The 21,298-nt window shown below is 37.6% G+C and overlaps 2 protein-coding genes across 8 annotated transcripts in view; both read left to right on the top strand.

Annotated features, from left to right (window-relative positions):
* TMIGD1 (transmembrane and immunoglobulin domain containing 1) overlaps window positions 1-21,298 on the top strand; it is a 56,223-nt gene that overhangs the window by 24,841 nt on the left and 10,084 nt on the right. The window contains exons 1-3 of one of the 7 annotated variants that reach the window (XM_074189131.1): window positions 17,471-17,674; window positions 19,067-19,304; window positions 20,346-20,441. In XM_074189131.1, coding sequence (XP_074045232.1) covers window positions 19,217-19,304; window positions 20,346-20,441 — 184 coding nt within the window. In that variant the 5' untranslated portion in view covers window positions 17,471-17,674; window positions 19,067-19,216. Of the gene's footprint in view, window positions 1-4,356; window positions 4,587-10,220; window positions 10,240-12,631; window positions 12,702-13,340; window positions 13,425-17,470; window positions 17,675-19,066; window positions 19,305-20,345; window positions 20,442-21,298 lie in introns of those variants that run through there. The other 6 variants (XM_074189136.1, XM_074189138.1, XM_074189137.1 and 3 more) reach the window with 6 other exon arrangements.
* LOC141488775 (calmodulin-1-like) lies at window positions 5,143-5,806 on the top strand. Its single transcript, XM_074189139.1, has one exon. The coding sequence runs from the start codon at window positions 5,220-5,222 to the stop codon at window positions 5,667-5,669; it is 450 nt and encodes a 149-aa protein (XP_074045240.1). The 5' UTR covers window positions 5,143-5,219; the 3' UTR covers window positions 5,670-5,806.

The following is a 21,298-nucleotide window of genomic DNA, read 5'->3' as shown; positions in this document are numbered from 1 at the left end:
GGAACTCATAGAAGTTTAGAGCTTGAAGAAATCTCAGAGAAATAAAGGAATGAGAGCTGATTTGGGAAAGCAAAGTTTCTTGTGGACTAATCCCGATCACATGCAATAACTACAGGGAGGTAATCTTTGCTCTTAGCTCCCTCCTGACCCACGTCCTTCTAAGCCAGGGAAGCTTCCCATCTTCCCTGCAGCTGCCTTTTCTTATGTGAGTTTTCTATTTTTTTTTTTTTTGCAAGGCAACAGGGCTAAGTGACTTGCCCAAGATCACACAGTTAATCGTCTGAGGTCAGACCTTTCCCAGGTCCTCCTGACTCCAGGACAGGTGCTTTATCCAAAGTGCCATCTAGCTGTCCTGTGAGTTTTCTACATCAATTTGAGTGTGAGCTTCTTGAAAGCAGAGAAGTATCTGGATTTTAATTGTGTGTAAACTTCAATGTTTAATTTAACTGGTATACTTCATATTAACATATGTCTAACAAAGATAATTGGAAAAATAATCTCAGTTCCCTTGAAAATGTTATTATAAATAAAACTATTTTGTGTGTGTGTTCAAAGATATGATTGCAATTTTTACACCCCTACAGTAAAACATGGGTTTCATTCTTTTTAAAACATGAATTTCATGTTATTGTTCGTGTATTTAATGTATTAGTAACTTACAAAGTCTCTGCCTTCCATATGAAGCAGATAAATTGGTTTTGAATATTAAACTAATTTCTCTAGGAAACTTGCTTTCAGAAACTGCTTGATACAGGAGATTATAGTTATTTAAATGACTCACTAAACATTGAATGATTGAGTCCTTTTACTGATAGTTACTTCTGAAAGTTGCAATCTATGTAATGGGGAAATTGGAAAGAAATTTAATTGGGAGGTAGGATGAAGTGAATATAGTGAGGATTTTTGCAAATGAAAAACATATGATACAAATAAATGTTAGAATGAAGCCAGAGTTAAAGAAAAATTATTTAAATGATGCACAATGCTAAGAATGATGCTTTATGTTTTGATTTAGAAGATTTTCTCAGGAAAGCAGTATTTTTCTTCCAAGTATGCACATATTGCACTTAGATCATAAATAGAAATACCTGAATGCTTTAAATATTTTTCTGTACACTAATGCTATAAATCTCTTAGAAAAATATGCTTTATACAAATGCAAAATGTCCTAATCATAGAATCACGTTAGCATATTTTTTGTTTTTCCCCAGTTACATGTAAAAACAATTTTTAATATTCATTTTTAAAACTTTTGAGTTCCAAATTCTCTTCCTGCTTCCTTCCTCACTTTTCCTCACTGATTACATGTGTAGTTAAGCAAAACATTGCTATACTAGTTATTTTGTGACTAGTCCCTAGGTCCCTAGGCTAAAGTTAGGGTACATGTAGAGAAGAATTGGCAGAATCATCTGACCCTGGAGTGCAAGGGTTAAAAAAAAAGAAAATTTATTAAAAGTTACAGCAAAAAAAAATCAATAGAAAAAACCAGCCAATTAAGCATCTATGGAGAAAAATTCACAGTAGTAAGCAGGGCAACATGCTACCTGGTCATGTGGCATAGGAGAAAAGGGCAAGCTCAGGGCCATATCCTCATTAAATGCACTTCTATGGTGGTAAGGTCGGCCTGGCATTTAAGGGTTAATACTGGTATAGGAAGGGTTAACATATGGTGTATAGTAATTATCTACTGCGCATGAGTAGCTGGCCTGCCTGGTGGACAAGTGCATGGGACCAAGGTCAAGAATATGACTGCTGTCAAGTCCAGATTGATTTAGGATTCACAAGGCTATAGGGATACATTGGGGTTAGCTATTGTCAGAAATGGGAGTTTACAAAAGCCAATACAGAAGAGAAAAACACTAACAGTACAGAAAAAAACTGTAAAATTTATTTCCAATGCAAAAGAAAAGTACAATATTTGTGCCCAGAATTTCCCTGCTTCAGTACTGCGAAAGAAAACAGATTTTTAAAACATCTCAAGAAAAATAAAGTAAAAAAAATGTATGCTTCAATTTGTATTTAGACCATCAGTTCTTTCTCTGGGGATACCTAGCATTTTTCATCATTAAGCCCTTCAGGGTTGTCTTGTATCATTGTATTGCTGAGAAGAGCTGCATCATTCACAACCAATCAAAACTTATAATGTTGGTGTTACTTTGTACACAGTACATTTCATTTCGTATCAGCTCATGTAAATTTTTCCACATTTTTCTGAAAGACAGTATTCCATCATAATCACATATGGCCATTTGTTCAGCCATTCCACATTTATGGGCATCCCCTCAATTTTCACATTGCCACAAGAACAGTTGCTAAAATATTACTTAAATATGAATCCTTTTTTATTATGTATTTTGGGATACAGACCTAGTAGTGACATTAGGTCAAAGAGTATGCATAGTTCCAAATTGCTCCAAAGAATGCTCAAATCAGATAACTCCAAAAACAATGCATTAATGTTTCAGTTTTCCAATATCCTAACATTTATTTTCCTTTTCTGACCTATTAACCAATTGAATAGGTATGAGGTAATACTGAAGAATTGTTTTAATTTGCATTTTTCCAATGAATAGTTTAGTGTCTTTTTTAATATGACTATAGATAACCTTGATTAATTCATCTGAAAACCAGCCAGATCTTTTAATCACTTCTCAATTGGGGAATAGCTCTTAATTTTTATAAATTTAATTTAGTCCTCTATGTTGGAAAAATAAAACCTTTATCTGAGAAATCAAAAAATTTTTTCAGTTACTATTGCTATTTCTCTACATCCTATTTCCTCCCCCTTTTATTCTTTTCTTTCATCTCTTCCATCCTGCCCTTCCTGAAAAGTGTTTTGCTTCTGATTACCCCCTCACCCAATCTTAGAAGGTTGGCAGAAAAGGGCTGTCCTACCTGGGTGAGAGTACAGCTGTCTAGTGCATCCCCAGCCTCAGCAAATTCTATTCTATCTCTCTTTTTCTCTTTCTCTCAGTACTTTCCTCTTGTAATTCTTAATTTTTTTAAAGATATCATCCCTTCAAATTCAACCCACACCTGTGCCCTATATATATATGTGTGTGTGTGTGTGTGTGTGTGTGTGTGTGTGTGTATTTATACGCATACACATTTATATGTACATATATTCCTTCTGAACTGTCCTAATTAAGTTCTTAGGAGTTACAAGTATCATATTCCTATGTAGGAAGGGAAACAGTCTAACTTTAAGTCCCTTATGATTTCCCTTTCCTGTTTATCTTTTTATGTTCCTTGAGTCCTGTATTTGAAGGTTAAATTTTCTATTCAGCTCTGGTCTTTACATCTGAAATGTTTGAAAATTCTTTCATTGAATATTCATTTTTTTCCCCTGAAAGATTATGCTCAGTTTTACTGGATAGGTGATTCTTGGTTGTAATCCAAGTTTTTTGCTTTCTATAATATCATATTCCAAGATTTCTGATCCTTTATTAAGAAGCTGCCAAACCTTGTTTTATCTTGATTGTAGGTTCATGATACTTGAAACAAGTTTTTGGCTGCTTGCAATATTTTTTCCTTGACCTGGGAGCTCACTCTGGAATTTGGCTATCATATTCCTGGGAGTTTTCATTTTGGTATCTCTTTCAGGAGGTGACAGTGGATTCTTTCAATTACTAATTCTAACCTGGGGTTCTAGAATGTCAGGGTGTAGTTTTCCTTGATGACTTCTTAAGAAATGATATCTAGACTTTTGATCATGGATTTCAGGTAGTCCAATAATCTTTAAATTATCTCTCATATATTTATTTTCCAGGTCAGCTGTTTTTTCCAAAGAGATATCTCACATTGTCTTCTATTCTTTCATTCTTTTAGTTTAGTTTTATTTTTTCTTGATTTTTGAAAAACATTATTAGCCTTCAGTTGCTCAGTTGTAATTTTTAAGGAATTTTCTTCAGTGAACTTTTATACCTCCTTTTCCATATAGCCAATTCTACTTTTTTAAAGCATTCTTTTCATTTCTTTTAGTATTTAGTCTAGTCTGTTTTTAAAGTGTTATTTTCTTCATTATTTTTGCCTTTCACCAAACTCTTTACTCATTATTTTATGATTTTTCTTGCATCTCTCATTTCTCTTCCCAATTTTTCCTCTACCTCTCTTACTTGATTTTCAAAATCGTTTTTCAGCTCTTCTATGACCCAATACCAAATCATATTTTTTTTTTCTTGGAGGCTTTGGATGTAGTAGTTTTGACTTTGTTATCTTCTTCTGAGTGTGCATTTTGATCTTCCTTGTCACCATAGTAACTTTCTATGATCAGAACTTTTTTTTTGTTTCCTCATTTCCCCAGCCTATTACTTGACTTTGAAGTGTTAAAAGTGGTCTCTGCTTCCAGGGTGGAAAGTACACCGTGCCAAACTTCAAGAGTTTTGTGCAGCTGTTTTAGAGATACTTCTAGGGACCTGCAAATTTTCAGTTCTTCCAAGAAGGAGATCTAAAGAGACATATTTATATCTCTCCTGTCCTGTGGTGTGATCCAGTGCCTTGGAACTGTGAAGAGGGTCCCCACTCCTCTGCAGCAGTGAATTCTGTGCTAGTACTCCTTGTCTTGGACTATGAAGATCTGAGTACAGGTAAAGCAACAGAATCCTACCTTAGTGTTAGCAAAGAGATCCCTGTGGTTGTTCAACCCCCTTTACTGTCTGTGGACTGTCTAGAAGCAATGCTGGCACTGAAGATTCAGTAATTCCCAAGACCTGCTTCTGATTTGCTGAGACTGAGGCTATACTAGACTGTGCTCCACTCTCACCCAGGTGTGACAAAACCTTTCTTGCCAATCTTTTAGAATATTTTGGACTGGGAAAATTGTTTCACTGTCTTTTTGTGGGTTCTGCCATTCTGGAATTTGTTTAGAGTCATTATTTAAAGATATTTGGAGCAGTTTGGAGGAGAACTCAGGTGAGACTTTACTCCACCATCTTAGCTCTGTCATCCCATGTTTTTAAAATGGTGGCTTTAAATTTTTTCACTTAAAATTTTGTAAGTTCCGGATGTCTTGAGCGCAAAACATAATTAAAATTTCTCTTTTATTGTCCAGTCTAAAAAAAATCCCAAGTCTGACTGGATTGGCAGACTAAAATCATTGACTAAGATGTCATAATCAGCATTCAGTTGCTAAGTTGCTAAAGGTTATGTTTTAGTCTCAGTGCAGTCAGTGAGTGTGGGGGTTGATTGATGGGAACTTGACCACTAGAACATCTAATATCATGGCGGAACAACTGACTGAGGAACAGATTGCAGAATTCAAAGAAGCCTTTGCATTATTTGACAAGGATGGAGATGGTAGTATAACAACAAAGGAACTGGGAACTATAATGAGATCACTTGGACAGAACCCCACAGAAGCTGAATTACAGGACATGATTAACGAAGTTGATGCTGATGGTAATGGCACAATTGACTTTTCAGAATTTCTGACTATGATGGCAAGAAAAATGAAGGACACAGACAGTGATGAAGAAATTCGAGAAGCCTTCCGTGTGTTTGACAAGGATGGTGATGGTTTTATTAGTGCAGCAGAACTTCGTCATGTGATGACAAATCTTGGAGAGAAGTTAACAGATGAAGAAGTTGATGAAATGATCAGGGAAGCCGATATGGATGGTGATGGCCAAGTAAACTATGAAGAATTTGTTCAAATGATGACAGCAAAATGAAGATATAACTGAGGCTGCGTTAAATGTCTTCTGCAACTTTATTTGTCTTTTCTGTTTGTAACATCTGTAAAAGATTCCTCCCCATTCCCCACCTGCATGTATAGGAATTAGAACTTCATTCCATGCTTTTCTTCTTATCTTGCTGTCATTGTTCAGAAACTCTATTTTGGAAAATTGTTCAAATAACATGTTATGTGTGGCTTACTCTAGATAGATCTAAACCCTTTTGCAATCTAAACTTAGATGGAGTTGCTTAAATGAGGGAATATCTGAATTATGCCTTTTTTTAAAAAGAAGTTTCTTTAGGAACTGATAGAATGTTGAAGTGTGCTATTGTAACTCTGCATGAGCTATGAACAGCCAACATGATGAACTTAAAGTTGCACTGTTGTAAAGGGGGGTGTGTGGATTATACAAGCTGTTGTTGTTCAGTCATTTCAATCATGCCTGTTTCTTTGTGACCCCATTTGGAATTTTCTTGGCAAAAATACTAAAGGGGCTTGCCATTTCCTTCTCCAACTCATTTTATGGATGAGGAAACTGAGGCAAACAATTTTAAGTGATGTGCCTAGGTTCCCTTAGGAAGGAAATATCTGAGAACAGGTGTCCTCCTGACTTCAGGCCCCCCAAGTATATCTTATCCACTGCCCCACCTAGCTGTTTCGTCATTGATACACTATTTTTTTCTGCTAGTACTGTATCAGAAAACCTTTTCTCTATTGTTGCTTACTTTTTTAAATGTTAGTTTTTTCAATTTCATGCAAAGATAGTTTTCAATATTCATCTTTTTGTAAACTTGAAAGTTTCCCATTTTTCTACCAACCATCCTTCCCCCATGACAGCCAGTAATCTTAGAGAAGTTATACATGTGAAATCATGTTTAACATAATTCCATAGTAGTTATGTTGTGAAAGAAGAATCAGAACTAAAAAAAAAGCTATGAGAAAAAGACAAAACATAAAATAAGTTTTAAAAAGTGAACATAGTGTGCTTTGATCTGTATTCAGACCTCCTAGTTTTTTTTCTCTGAATGTGGATAGTATTTTCCATCACAAGTCTTTTAGAATTGTCCTTGATCATTGACCCGCTGAGAGAAGCGAAGTTTATGACAATTGCATCATACAATGCATCTGTTAATGTATACATTGTTCTGGTTCTGTTCGCTTCACTCAGAATCAGTTCATGCAAGTTTTTCCAGGCTTTTCTGAAGAAGTCCTGCTTATGAGTTCCTACCAAACAATGGTACTCCATCACATTTATTTACCATAATTTGTTCAGCCATTCCCCAATTGATGGATATCCCTTCATTTTTCAATTCTTTGCCACCTCAATAAAAGCTGCTATAAGAGCTGCTTTTTTATGATCTCTTTGGGACATGAACTTAGCAGTGTATTACTAGATCAAAGTTTTATAACTCTGGACATAATTTCAAATTGTTCTCCAGAATGGTTGGTTTCAGTTCACAACTCTATCAACAATACATTAGTGTCTCAGTTTTCCCACATCCTCTCTCAACATTATTTTCCTTTTTTGTCATTTTAGCCAATCTGATGATACTTCAGGGTTGTTATAATTTGCATTTCTCTAATCAATGATTTTTAGAGCATTAGAAACTTTTTAAAATCATTTTTAAATGACATTTTTGGCACAATTTGTCTCAAATCCATTTCAGCTTGTATATTTTTTTTCCAATAAAAAATTAACATGTGCATCACAATTATTATGATCTAATTTAAACTTCTCCCATATACTGTGTGTATTTGTGGGAAGGAGTTGATCAGGTTTTTAGGAAAACATTTTGTTAACTGTTTTTACCATATTATCTTTAAAGAGTAGCAGCAGTTGCTCTTTAGGGTCCCAATCTGATTCTTTAGGGTCTCAATCTGGCGATTGTGTCTTTTCTTCTTCCTTCTTCCTTCCTTCTTCCTCTTCTTTTTTTCTCCTTTTCCTTTTCAAAGTATTTTGAGGTCTGGGAGCTAGATTTTTTCCACATTCAAGTATTTTTCAAAAAGCTGGGGCAAATTTACTTTTTATTCTGTGCAGTTCTCATTTATGATTTCTTGAAAAAATAAGACTTTTAAAAAGTCAGTTGTGTTTCCAATTGAGGCCCTTGACTAAAACCACCATAATTTGTTATGTTTTGATAGGACTTATAAGGAGTTTAAATAACAATAGTTTTCTACTCTGATCAGAAACTGGGGGTCTTTCCCTACCAGTCGATATTTTTGTGATGATAAATTGGGCCAATGTTTTATCTCATCTTAATGAACATTGCCACAGACAACCTGAGTCCTAGGAAAGCCCTTAATTTAGAAAAGCCAAGGTCACTCAACTGACTCTTGGGTCATTGCCTATCATCTGAACTTTTGTCTTGGTAGATGACTCTGAAGGAGAGTGATGCTGATGATTTTGCCTCCCTCAAATCTAGTTCACACAAGAATCAAGGCATGACCCCCATGATGTCACTGTCCTTTTCAAGAAGGAAAGATGAACAACAATAATCACAATTACAATTTTTAAGAAAAGGTTATATGTGGAATGAAACAAAACTGTTAGTTTTAAACATCTTACAATGCTTATTATCTGCAATGTGCTATATGCTGGGGATACAAACCCTATGCTCAAAGAGCCTGTATTCTTTTTTAACTTTTAGATTTTATTTATTTTGAGTTTTACAATTTTCCCCCATCTTGCTTCCCTCACCCCCTCAGAAGGCAATCTGTTAGTCTTTACATTGTTTCCATGTTATACATTGATCTAAGTTGAATGTGATGAGAGAGAAATCATATTCTTAAGGAAAGTATAAGAGGAACAAAATAACATAATAAGATAATGGGTTTTTTTAATTAAAGGTAATAGTCTTTGGTCTTTGTTCAACCTCCACTGTTCTTTCTCTGGATACAGATGGCATTCTTCCATCGCAGATAGCCCAAAACTGTCCCTGATTGTTGCACTGGTAAAATAAGCAAGTCCTTCAAGGTTGATCACAACCCCCAGGTTTGCCGTTAGGGTGTGCAGTGTTTTTCTGGTTCTGCTCATCTCTAAAGAGCTTACATCCTACTGGAAAACTAGGGCATGTATGTAGATTAATATGCAAAATATACTTTTTAAAATATGTAGGAAGCAATTTCTAGAAGAAGAGACTGTTACACCTGGAAAAATCCCAAGGGAAGTAACTTCTAAACTAAACTTGGAAGGTATGGATTGGGAGAGGCAGAAGTGAGTTGAGTGGCATTCTAAGTATGGGGTACTTCTTAAATAAAGGCCCAGAAGGGGGAAATGGAATAATGGAGAGAGGAGATGGAATAATATAATATATAAATACTAATATCATATATAATATTAAGTAAAATGATATATAATGTCTATAGATCCATAATATATGAATCATAATAATAGCTATAGTGCCAGATACTATGCTAAATACTTTTAAAATGCTAACTCATTTGTTCCTGGCAACAACCTGTTAAAATCAAAATTAAGGGAAACTGAAGCACAATATCAATTTTGATTTTTCTCAAACCCTGGAAGGTAAAATTATTCCAATTTTAAAGTTGAGAAAACTAAGGCAGATACAGGTTAAGCAACTTGCTCAAGACAAACATAGCTACTAAATATTGAGGCTAGATCTGAATTCAGGTTTTTCTGACTCTGGGCCCAAACTACCCACTGCACTACCTAGGTGCCAATGTCTTTTCTAAGGTTTCTTCCAACTCTAAATTGATGATTCTATTACTTTGGGATCCTATGAGAGAAAAGAGAATAGAGATGGACACTCTAATTTAGAGGTTGTTGCAAGTTCAAACAGTGATGAGTTTGTGGGCATAGAAAGGTGTCAATCACAGACATGTGAAGGTAGAATAAAGACTTGGCAACTGTGAGGTCATAGTGCAGGGTGTGCTAACCACACACCTCTATTTTATGCATTTAAGTTCAATCTACATTGTCAATAGACTAATCAATAGTTAGTCTATTACTTTTTTTAGTCTAGATGATGAACAAAATAGTAGATGGAGCCCTGCTTTGTAGTGACTGCTGATCTGAGTTGTAAATGATCACACTGAAAACTTAACAATGGGCTTTAAAAAGAAAGATAAATTGGCACACAGAGACAAGAGACAAGAGATTTAAATTGTGGAAGGAAGAGAGAGAGAGAAAGAGACAAAATATACAGAGACAGAAGAATCAAGGATGACTCCCACATTACAAACTTATATAGTTGGAGGAATGGTAGAGACCTTGCAAAAATGAGGCTGTTTGGGAGATACATGGGTTGAGGGAAAAGACAATGCGCTCCCATTTTGAATATTTTGTTGAATTTGAGAATTCAAGCAGTATCTCCCCCCGCCATTTTATGGGTGAGAAAACTGAGGCTCAGACTGTGACTTGTTTAGGGTCCCATAGCTTATAAATGTCAGAAGTGGCATTTGAATCCAGGTTTTATGATTTCAAGTCTCACTTGAAATTGCCACTACATCATGCTGACTAAATAATAAGAATTAACATTTATATCACAGTTAAGGTTTGCAAAGATGTTTATGCACACAAGCCTTACACGGCAGCCAAGTAGGTAGGTACTACAGGTCTTAGTATCTTTATTTTTGCACTTATACTACCTCTTGTCCCTGGTCTCACAGCTAGCAGATGTCAAAGGAGTCTTCTTGCCTCCATCTCCAACCCCCTTAACCAACCTCATAATAGCTGTTGCAATCTGCTGACATTTAAGGAGAGCTATAAGTTTCTCCATGGTTCCAGAAAAACTAGGGTGCAATTGGAAAGATATCCCACTGGCTTATATCAACCCAAAGGAAATGGGATCTCATTAATTGCCCATAGGGACTTATTTGGCCTTTACATTTTCTTTCCTCTTTAATTCTACTTCCTGGAGTCAGGCTATTCTCATAGGAGGATTTGAACACTTGCCCAGGGACTTAGGGAAAAATATTTTTTTTTCACTTTTTGGGGACCAGAGAAAGCAACCATACCCACTCACTCACAGAAAAAGTCTGTTTACTCTGGTTTAGCCTGGCATCTGGGGATTTTTCCAGCTTACCTTGTGGTAATTTTACCCTGATTTATTACACTGGAACCACTCATTCATGGCCTCCCTTTGTTATTTGATATATAATGGATCCATTATACTTTCCATGTGCGGGGCTAGATACTAGAGTGTCCCTTGTCTTGTCACTGGTATCAGAGTCCAACTTCCAAATCACTGAGTCTTGATGAGCCCTCTAGTGACCAATCTTGAGGATAACATGCTTGATCATAAATCGTCTTTTAAAAGCCAAGTTTTACCTGGCCATACCTACAATTATTACTATTTTTTTATTTTAATTTTTTCTCTCCCCTTTACTTTATCACTCAAGCAAGTCTATATTTTGTGGGGGGAGGGGGTATTCTGTTTACTCTAAAACAAACATTATTTGTACAAAAAGAGAATAAATAAATATTAAAATAAAAAAGCCAAGTTCTCTCTGGTCTACCTGTAGCCCTACATAGCACTGAATAAAAGCAGACTTGAGTTGGAAGGAGCTCAGAGGTTGCCCATGAGAAATGAGGTTGTGTGCGGTGGATAGAACACTGACTAGGAGTCAAGAAAGTATCTGCCTTTGTGACCTCAAGGAAGTCCCTTTACCTATCTTTGCCTCAATTTTCTTAAAATGGGACTAGGTGGTCCTAGAATCAGGAATAAAATCCAGCCTCAAAATCTTACTAGTTGTGTGATTCTGGGAGGTTTCTGAGTTACAACTAAGGTAGGGTAACCAGGACTTGACCCCAGGGTACTACACATTTAGACTAGAGGGTCCTAGCAGAATTTTTAGAACTTCAGCAGCCCAGGGGGCCTTTAGAATTAGAGGAATTAAACTCAAATCCTTACCTACCTGTATGATATTAGGTGAGTCCAATACTCTTTCTGGACCTCTTGTTTTATCATCTGTAAAATCAAGAGGTTGACTTAGATGTCTTCTCAAGTTCCTTCCACCCCTAAATCTGTGGTCCAGACCTAATGGTCTATGATCCAGAAAAACTGAGTATAAACATGTAAATGAGGAAAATAATTGGTTAAACTAGGAAACTGCCAGATGGCATGCTTTATCCCCCAGTGACCCTGTCACAGGTAAACAACCCCTCTATCTTCCAAAGTGATTTAAGGGCCTGCTTAGATCCTTAATTAAGAATGCTGCTTCCCATAGCAGTCAAACTTGCTAGCTACAGCTTATGGAGATGAATGTTGAGAACATTCGAATTATGAGAGATGTGGGAGAAACAGAATTGTTTTCAGATTAAGGAAATGAGGACCAGCAAGGAATTCTAGAGAGGGACTTCATTCTAAAATGTGGGGAAAACCAAGGAAGAGAAAGATTGGGCAGAAAGATTTACAAAGTTCCAAAAAAAGAATTTGATCTGCCCATTCATTCACACAGAAAAGATCAAACAGATGACAATGTCTGTTGCCCAGATTTCAACATACATCTGGATGGAAATCCTAAAAAAGATTGGTCATTTGGATTGTTAGTATGGATGGACAGTAAACGAGACTTAGTGTTCAACAGAGAGGATGGAGGAAACTGCAGAGCTCAGTATTGCACCCCAACTTTCTGTGAAAACAAAAGCACATCTTTTTAGTATTTACATGCTACCAATATTGCCAAGAGACCCACTGGATAGAATGTTGGACCTGGAATCCGGAAGACGCATCTTCTGAGTTCAAATCTAGCCTCAGTGTGACTCTGAGCAAGCCTCTCAATCCTGTGTGTCTCAGTTTCTCATCTGTCAAATGAACTGGAGAAGGAAATGGCAAACTTCTCCAGTATCTTTGCCAAGAAAACTCCAAATGAAGTCACAAAGAGTCAGACCTGACTAAGAAGGACTGAACAACAGCAGCAAGAGGATGGCTAAATCAATCAATAAGCAAATAATAAGCATCTGCTATTTGACAGACACTGGCAAACATGGCAGTGAGATAACTGCCTCTAAAGAACTAAAGATGAGCATTGGACAGAGGGAAAGGAAGAGATGCCTCCTATGGTATGGGCTAGTGATAACATATCACCCATAAAGAATTCTAGAGAAAAGGAGTAAAATACATCATCAAAGAATTATATGATGGGAAGAAAAGAGGGGATTGGCCATGTATCAAGAGTGAGAGACAGATGACAGATGGTTGGCTAGAATGCTCCACTTGGATACTGTCAATGGAAGAAGAAAAGACCTACAGAGTTCAGTGGAGTTTCTCATGGATCCATTAGACTAGAGCCTATCACAGTGAACATACTAGTATTGCTTTAATTCTGAATTCAGGCATTCTTTGGTTTTTGACTATGTAACCCTATGGGGCAGCCAGATGGCACAGTGGATAGAGGACAGGCCTTGGAATCAGGAGGATGAGAGTTTGAATACAGCCTCTGACACTTGCTAACTGTGTGACCTTGGGCAAATCACTTAACCATGATTACTATGCATCCAGGGCCATCTCCAGTCATCCTGATTCCTATCTGGCCACTGGACCCAGATGGCTCTGGAGGAGAAAGTGAGCCTGGTGACAGTACAGCCCCCCTCACTCAAATTCATGTACCAGTTCATGGCATCACCTCTCTGATGTCATGGTCTTTGAGAATGAAGGACAAACATTATTATTATGTAACCCTAACTCTCTGGCACATAGTAGGTGCTTAATGCAGGTTGAGATCAATGAGTTTACAGCCGTCTCCTGATAGAGGAAGAACTAATTAAGTGCCTTCTATTTGCCAGGTGAATATAATCCTCACAATAATCCTGAAGTAGTTGCTATAAAAATCCTCATTTTTTTTTTTTACAGTTTGGGGAACCAGAGGCAGAGAGCAGTGAAGTGAGTTGTACAGGGTCACTCTGTTAGAAAGTATCTGAGGCTGGATTTGAACTTAGTCTTTCTGATTCCAGTCATACTGATGTCACCCAAATGCTGCTAATCAGGTCAAGCTTTGAATCAGTTCTGAATTTAGGCATTCAGTTTTTAGCTCTAAAGGTTTATTGAGTTGATTGCCTCCCCCCCATTTCAGTTTTAATAGAAGAGTCTATGGTTCTTTTATCATGGAGTGATTGAGGGGCGGCTAGGTGGCACAGTGGATAGGGCTAGGTGATGCAGTGGATAGAGTACAGGCCCTGGAGTCAGGAGTACCTGAATTCAAATCCGGCCTCAGACACTTAATAATACCTAGCTGTGTGGCCTTGGGCAAGCCGCTTAATCCCATTGCCTTGCAAAAACTAAAAAAAAAAAAAAATCATGGAGTGATTGAGAGTAGAAAGCTCACAAATATTGATCCATAACATCACAGCATAGAGGTCACTCTCAAAGACTGATCTTAAGAGTATTTGAGTTCATGAACCCTTGCTCTGCACACTCTGGTGCCACCTAGCTGCCCTATCTTGTCACATAGTTATTGCCCAATAAGAAGGATCCAGGTCATAGTTTCCCTCTTCATCCCCACTGCACATTATCCCTCTTCACTAAATGTTTTCTGATCCTTGGAAGAGATTAGGATAAGTATAGGGGTCCAGTCCCATGATTTTATAGATTTGGGGAACTCCCAGAGAAGGAAACTTGCTTTGCCATTGCAGGCTACCACCACCTCTGAAACTTAGATTCTTAAAGTTTCCTGGAGCTAAGAGATTAAAGTAAGTTGCACCGCCTTGGATACCTAAGGGGCACAGTATGATTATCATTGGAGCTGAAGTGAGGAAGATCTGGTTCAGATTGTGCCTAAGACACTTACTGGTTGTGTGGCCCTGGGCATCATTTCATCCTGTATGCTTCAGTTTCCTCATGTGTAAAATGAACTAGAGAGGAAAATGACAAACTACTCCAGGATCTTTGACAAGAAAGCCCCAAAAGGGGTCACAAAGAGTCAGTACAATTGAAAAGGACTGAACAATCTTTTACAACAAGACTAATATGGAAATATGTTAAACATGATTGTATATGTATCATTTATACCAGATTGTTCACCACCAGGGGGAGATGGAAAAGAAGGGAGAATGGTAGAAAAATATGGAACTCAAATTTGCAAATGCATGTAATTGAAAAAATAAAGTACCAAAAAAAACCCCAAACTGAACAACAGACTTGCCCAAGATAACACATTCCAAAATGTGATTCCATCATGTCTGTCAAATCCATCATGGAAAACAAACTCAATTCAGGAATCACCATTCTTGGTTGTGATTTTTATTTAATACTTTTAAGATTTGCAAAACACTTTCCTTGGGTCACCTTTTACCCTCATCCTCTGAAGTAAATGATATAGATATTATTATTTCACATTTTATTGATAAAAGCAAGTCTTCCTTTCTTTATCCATTCATTCCCTTCTAGTTAGCATCTCATATCTCCTACCTCTCATGGCTAAGCTTCTTGAGAAGGCCATCTGCAATAGAAAATTCTACTTCCTTCACTCTCCCTTGCCTCTTAATTCTCTATAGTCTAGTTGATGATTTCATTCTTCAAAGCTATGGTTCCCCAAAGTTACTAACAATCTCTTATTAGTGACTTTTTCTCAATTATGATCCTTCTTGACCTCTCTAACAGAGACATCTCCATCACAAATGTTCCAACAGACTGCTTGTGCCCAACTTGCAGGAGTGTCTTCCAAATTCATATTAGACTGATCATCCTCAATCAAACACATTGGACTCTGCCCCCAATGTCATGATGTAATTGGACTGTTTAGAAAAATGAAGGATGAACAGACTCCTCATGTTGCTCCTCCATTTCCCCCCACCCCAGTCTTCTTTACTAGATTTTCATTCAGGTCATACCCATGATTAATGGGTCCTCAGGCCCTTCTCCCTCTATGCTATTTCACTTTTTGATCTCATTGGCTCCCATGGATTCAATTGTCATCTCTGTACTGATGATTTTCAAATCAGCTTCTCCAGTCCTAGCCTCTCTGCTGACTTCCAAACTCTTGGACAACTCAAACTGGATGCTCTGTAGACATCAACACATTCAAAACAGAACTCATTAGCTTTCCTCCATTCTTTCTGACTTCTCTATTGTTAAAGGTATAACATCCTCCTAATCACCCAGGCTCAAAATCTAGGAGTCATCCTAAACTCCTCACTATCTCTCACCCCTCTTTGTCCAAAGACTTAGTGATTTCACCTTTGCCTCACTGTCTCTCACATACACCCTTTCCTCTCCCCTGACACTGTCACCCCTTAGGGGCAATGATCTTATGTCAGAAATATTGCAAACTTCCCATTCTAGTCCACCCTCCTCAAAGCTATCAAAGTGATCTTTCTAAAATATAAATTTAACCATGTTACCTCCTCCATTTTTACCTCTACTCAATAAATTCCACTGACTTTCAATTCCAGGATCAAATATTTTTATCTTCTCTATGCCCTTCAAAGCCATTGACAACCTGCCCTCCCACTTTCTGTGTTCTTACATCTTACACACTTCACCATTGTACAGAGATGCCAGGCTCCTGGTTGTTCCTCTAACCAAACATTTCATCTTCTGACTCTGCTATTTCACTAACTGTCCCTCATATCTAGAATGTTCTCCCCCCTCACCTGTACCTCCTGGTCTCCCTGGCCTCCTTCAAGTCCCAGCTAAAAATCCCACCTTACAGGAAGCCTTGCCTGATTCCTCCTTTGTGCTAGTTTCTGTTGATTATTTCCAGTTTATCCTGTTTGTATATACCTTGTTTGTACATAATTGTTTGCTCATTGTCTCCTGGGAGACAAAAGACTGGGAGATCCTTGAGAGCAGAGACTTGTCTTTTGCCCTCTTTTGTGCCCAGGATTTAGTACTGTGTCTGATACTCCATAGGCATTTAATAAATGTTCATTGACTAGTTTATACTAGTCATTGACTAGCCATTGATCAGGCAGTAGTTTTCACTGGACTTTGGACAGAACTGACCCAGTTTGCTTGAGTTTTTCCATTTTTTTCCTCACTGGTGATGTCATATTTTTCTAGGATTTCTCAAAATTCGGGGAATCTGAATTTGACTGAGCATAAGGTCATCTTGCCTAACCCTCTCTGCAGAATTTTTCAGATGAGCTCAATTATAATGGAAGGAACACAGCTCAAGTCAGAGGACTTGAGTTCAAATTTCAGCCCTACTCCTTACTTCCTCTGTGACCTTGAATTAAGTCCCTTTATCCTCTGGGCTTCAAGCTTCATTGTCACAGGATCCTAGAATGAGATGGTCCTTAGAGATCATCAAGTCCAAATCTCTCAATTTAAGATGAGGAAACTGAGGCACAGTGACATTAGTTGATTTACTAAGCTCTTACCCAGCTAATAAGTGCCCTTGTCTCAAAAAACAGTCCTCTAGGGGTGGCTAGGTGGCACAGTGAATAGAGTGACAGGCCCTGGAGTCAGGGGTCCCTGAGTTCAAATCCGGCCTCAGACACTTAATAATTACCTAGTTGTGTGGCCTTGGGCAAGCCACTTAACCCCATTGCCTTGCAAAAACTAAACAAAAACAAAAACAAAAACAAAAACTAGCCCTCTATTTACTCCTCTAAACTGCCTCTGTAAAATGAAGGAATTCAACCTCTACTTACAATGGGCAAGTCATTTCTCTTCTATAAGACTTAGTTTCCACATCTAAGAGGAGTGTTTTGGGACCCTCCTGGCTCTAAATCAATGCTCCTGTGATTTCTGCTGACTACAGTCTGACTGTGGAGTTGAAGGTTTTGTGGGATGGGCAGCATGTTTTTGCCAAAGGTCGGCCTCTCTAAATATGGTTAATATTCCCACCTAGTTACACATAAAAAAAGGACAGCTTTAATTATCCCTTCCTGAAGATGTCTTTCTGGAATCTTGTCTTTTCTTGGACATCCATAAAAAGAAACAGACTTTGACCCCAATTTCCCTTATTCACTTGACACTGCTACCATAAAAATATTAAGAAGCAGACTATATAAATCGGAGCAGTAAAAAGGTTCGTGTTATTTCATAGAAGAAGCTGTTTTGGAAGGGAGTCAGCTTCCAGAAGGTTATTCAGGTAAGATGAGAAATTTTAAATGATACAGATAGAAAAAGAATGGGAATAGAGGGAGGAATGAAGGAAGAGACTGAAGGAGTGAGTTCTTTACTGGAAAGTGAAGATGGATTAAGCAGATGGACAATTCTAATTGAGACTATAGAGACTCCTCCCACTGATATAAATCTCCCTTTATTTTTGAGAGAATTGTGTTGGGTCCAAATAGTTAAAAGTCTTGCCCAAGTTCTCACAGAACTAGTATGAGCCAAGGGTAGGTGGTCATCAATCTAAGATGGGTCTTCTGTCCTCTACCCTGGACTGCCTCCTGGTGAGTAGATCTACCTTGATTCTTCCACCCGTGTCACCTTGGGCAAGTCTCTTAAATCTCTCTGGGCCTCAGTTTCCCTATATGTAAGAGGAGAATGTTGGGCTACACAGTCTGTGAGGTGTCTTCAAGCTCCAAAGCTATGGTTGTATGACTAAAGTGAGGGCTCGCCAAAGTCTCTTAGTTACTTATTTAGTTAGTACAACTACTGTAGCACAGCATACTATTTATTAGGTCCTGGAAGAAAAAAGAAGTGGTACCAAAGAAGTCATAATTCTGGTATCTTCTCTAAAAGAGGACAATTCTGTTGATTTTAATGTACCTGGATATGTGGAATAATTATAGTCCAATTGCCTAGGAATGAATAAGCCTGTACAAATATGTGGCAGAACAATGAAGTCTGTCTGTCCTTACATAAACACATATAGACATACATATGTGTTTCTGAGGATGCGTTTGTGTTTCTCTGGATGTATGTAAGCATACACATAAATATTCAAACTGGATCTTTGATTTCAAGCTTCCTGAGAGGGAACTCCCTCTTCTGAGGTGAATTGGGTTCCTGAGAACCTTCACCTAAGAGAGCTGCCTGGGACATTGAGAAGGAACATGACTTGGCCAGGGTCAAGCCAAGAATATAGCAGAGGGGCAGCTTGAACACAGGTCTCCCTGGCTCTGAGGCTCAACTCTCTTCTTTCTCCACTAGGGTGTGCTGCCTTTCCTGTTTTTACATGAGAGGCAATGTTGTGCAGTGGTTAGAGAGCTGGTTAGACTGGCTGTCAAGCCCCACCTCTGATACCTACTGGCTAAATGACCCTGGGCAAGTCACTGTAACAATCCCTGCTGTATAAATTCATATAGATTATAAATTGGAGAGGTACTGACCTACATTGGTAGAGGGAGTTTCCTTCTCTGGGAGTTTGCTCTACCGATGGAAATCATAGTCCAATCCCTTTTTCCTTTATGGGTATGTGTGTGTGTGTGTGTGTGTGTGTGTGTGTGTGTGTGTGTTTACAGACATCTGCATATATGTTTATCTACTCTTGATGTCTTATTGGAGTATGGAGGTGAGCTTGGTTTCTTCACAGCTCTTCCAACAGTGCATGGGATTATTCAGGAACTACCAAGCAATAAATACTTCATCCAGAGGATCCATGACAGACTGTGACAAGTTCATTCACAGAATAGGCACAAAGGAATCAGTTTTTCAGCCATGAAAAAAATCTATTGTGTCATAGATGAGTTTTAACCTGCATTGGTGGAGAGAGGACCCACTACTGAGTAGTACTTACAGTACTCAAGATTTAATGTATATGCATCTCATAGGTGAGTGAGAAAAGGGAACAGAAGAAGGAAAAAGGGCTTGATCAGGAAGAAGTTATATCTGGTATCCTCCTCCTTAAATTGTTTTTACCTGTTCCTTTATTACTCTGCCAAAACGCTCTTAGCACCCTCTAGATTTGAAATACTATTTAGGGCAGATTTCCAGTTACATCTGTGTGACCCTGGGTAAGTCACTAACCTCTCTGAATACCATCTATAAAGGGAATTGGACTAAGGTTCTTCTAAATCTTTGATCCTATTATCTCCACTTCCCACTTGAGAATGAAAAAAAGATGCCATAAGACATTATTTCTTTATAGCTAAAAATTATGTTCTGATTTTTTTCTGCAATGAAGAATGTATTTATTTCTATTTCCCATCACTTGTCCTATAGCTCACGCCTACTTTCTCCAGTGATTTAATCTAATTAAATTTTTTGTTACAATTTCTCAGTGTTGAAAGTACTTTTGATTTAACCTGAAACGAGACTGTTATATTTGTAGCTATAGTTGTATACTTGTGGGCCTGAGTGACTCAACTGGAACTTTTTTTTATGCTGAATAAAAATGCATTTACAGGTAGCCTAGCATGATGAACAGAAAACCTTCTTCTGATACATAAGGTCCATGGTGACCTTGGTTTCTTCAAGGCTCTTCCAACAGTCGGTCAGGTGAAGTTAGAGAATCTGAATTTGAATCCTGACTTTGCTACTTATTACTGTCTATGTGATCTTGGACATCATTGTGCCTCAATGGACCTTTGGTCTCTTTATCTGTTAAATCAGACTAGATGATTTTTAAGGTACTTTTCAGATTTAGATCTCTGAACCTATGAGCCCATATTTTAACATATTGTGAGATCCTTGGCAAATCATTTACCTTCACTGCACTGGGCAGCTTTCTTAGGACTACAAATTTTAGAATTGTTGCTGATCTGCCCTGGAAGAGGAAAGACTTCCCTGTCCAATCTGTCTAAAAAAATCAAAGCAACCCCAAAACACAAGCCTTCTGGTACATCTGAAATTTAGAATCTATTTTTTTTCAGATCTGACATTACTAAAGATGACCTCGAGAAACAGACTAATGAAGAGTAATGGTTCACTCCTCTTAGTGATTATGTTTCTGCCATGTGGATTAATGAGTAAGTTAGTCAATTTTTATATGGTATATCCCACAGGACCCTCCTTTGTCAGAAAAAAATGGTTTATGCCAACTGACACAGAAACCATTTAATAGCATATACTATCCACTAACAGAAGAGAATCTGTTCTCTGGAATAATACTGGTCATTGTTTTTATTGTAATTAGGTTGCCTTATTAATAGTATTTGCATTATTGTAGACATTCCTAACTGGGGACTCTTAACTAGTATGATTGCATCACTAACTTCTCATCTGATGTAAACTTGCATCAACAACGTGGGAGGGAACTATTGTCATGATATTGCCCCAGCCTAAAAAGGGGACTAATTGTTCTATGATAAAGGCTAACTAAATCTCCAGAGAGAAGAAAAGGGATAGATTTGGAAAGAGCAGTGACCAGTGAAAAGATCAAACCTTATACTATCCCACAGGGAGGAGATAAGAAAGGCCTGGACAGGATTCAACTCTACCCCTATCCAGAAGGAAAGAAAAAACGGAAAGCACTGACTAGGTGCTTGTCAATTCTTTTTATAAGATTTCAAGATTTATAAGATTCAAGTTTATCTTTGTACTAATGATATTGTTGAATCAGAGTAAGATCTGCCTCAGTTTCCTTACTTATAAAATGTGAGGGTTGAACTAAGCTCTAAAGGGGTATCAAATTCAAATAGAAAAGGAGTCACTAAACTATATATAAGAATTTCCAAAAGCCACATATGGATTAGAAAACCTCATGTCAACATTCCATGTGTTCTATTTTATTTTTATTCATTTAAAATATACCAATTACATTTTAATTTGAAAGTTTGACATCTTTAAATTAGAGAATGTTTAAGATCCCTTTCAGTATCATAAC

This window comes from Macrotis lagotis, chromosome 5, assembly GCF_037893015.1.
Source record: "Macrotis lagotis isolate mMagLag1 chromosome 5, bilby.v1.9.chrom.fasta, whole genome shotgun sequence".
Lineage (NCBI taxonomy): Eukaryota > Metazoa > Chordata > Mammalia > Peramelemorphia > Peramelidae > Macrotis > Macrotis lagotis.
Note: the sequence above shows the minus strand (reverse complement) of the source record. Positions and strands in the feature narration are given on the sequence as shown.

Bases quoted from the DNA above. Each gene is read 5' to 3' on its own strand.
- LOC141488775 (XM_074189139.1), top strand. From the start codon at position 5,220: ATGGCGGAACAACTGACTGAGGAACAGATTGCAGAATTCAAAGAAGCC.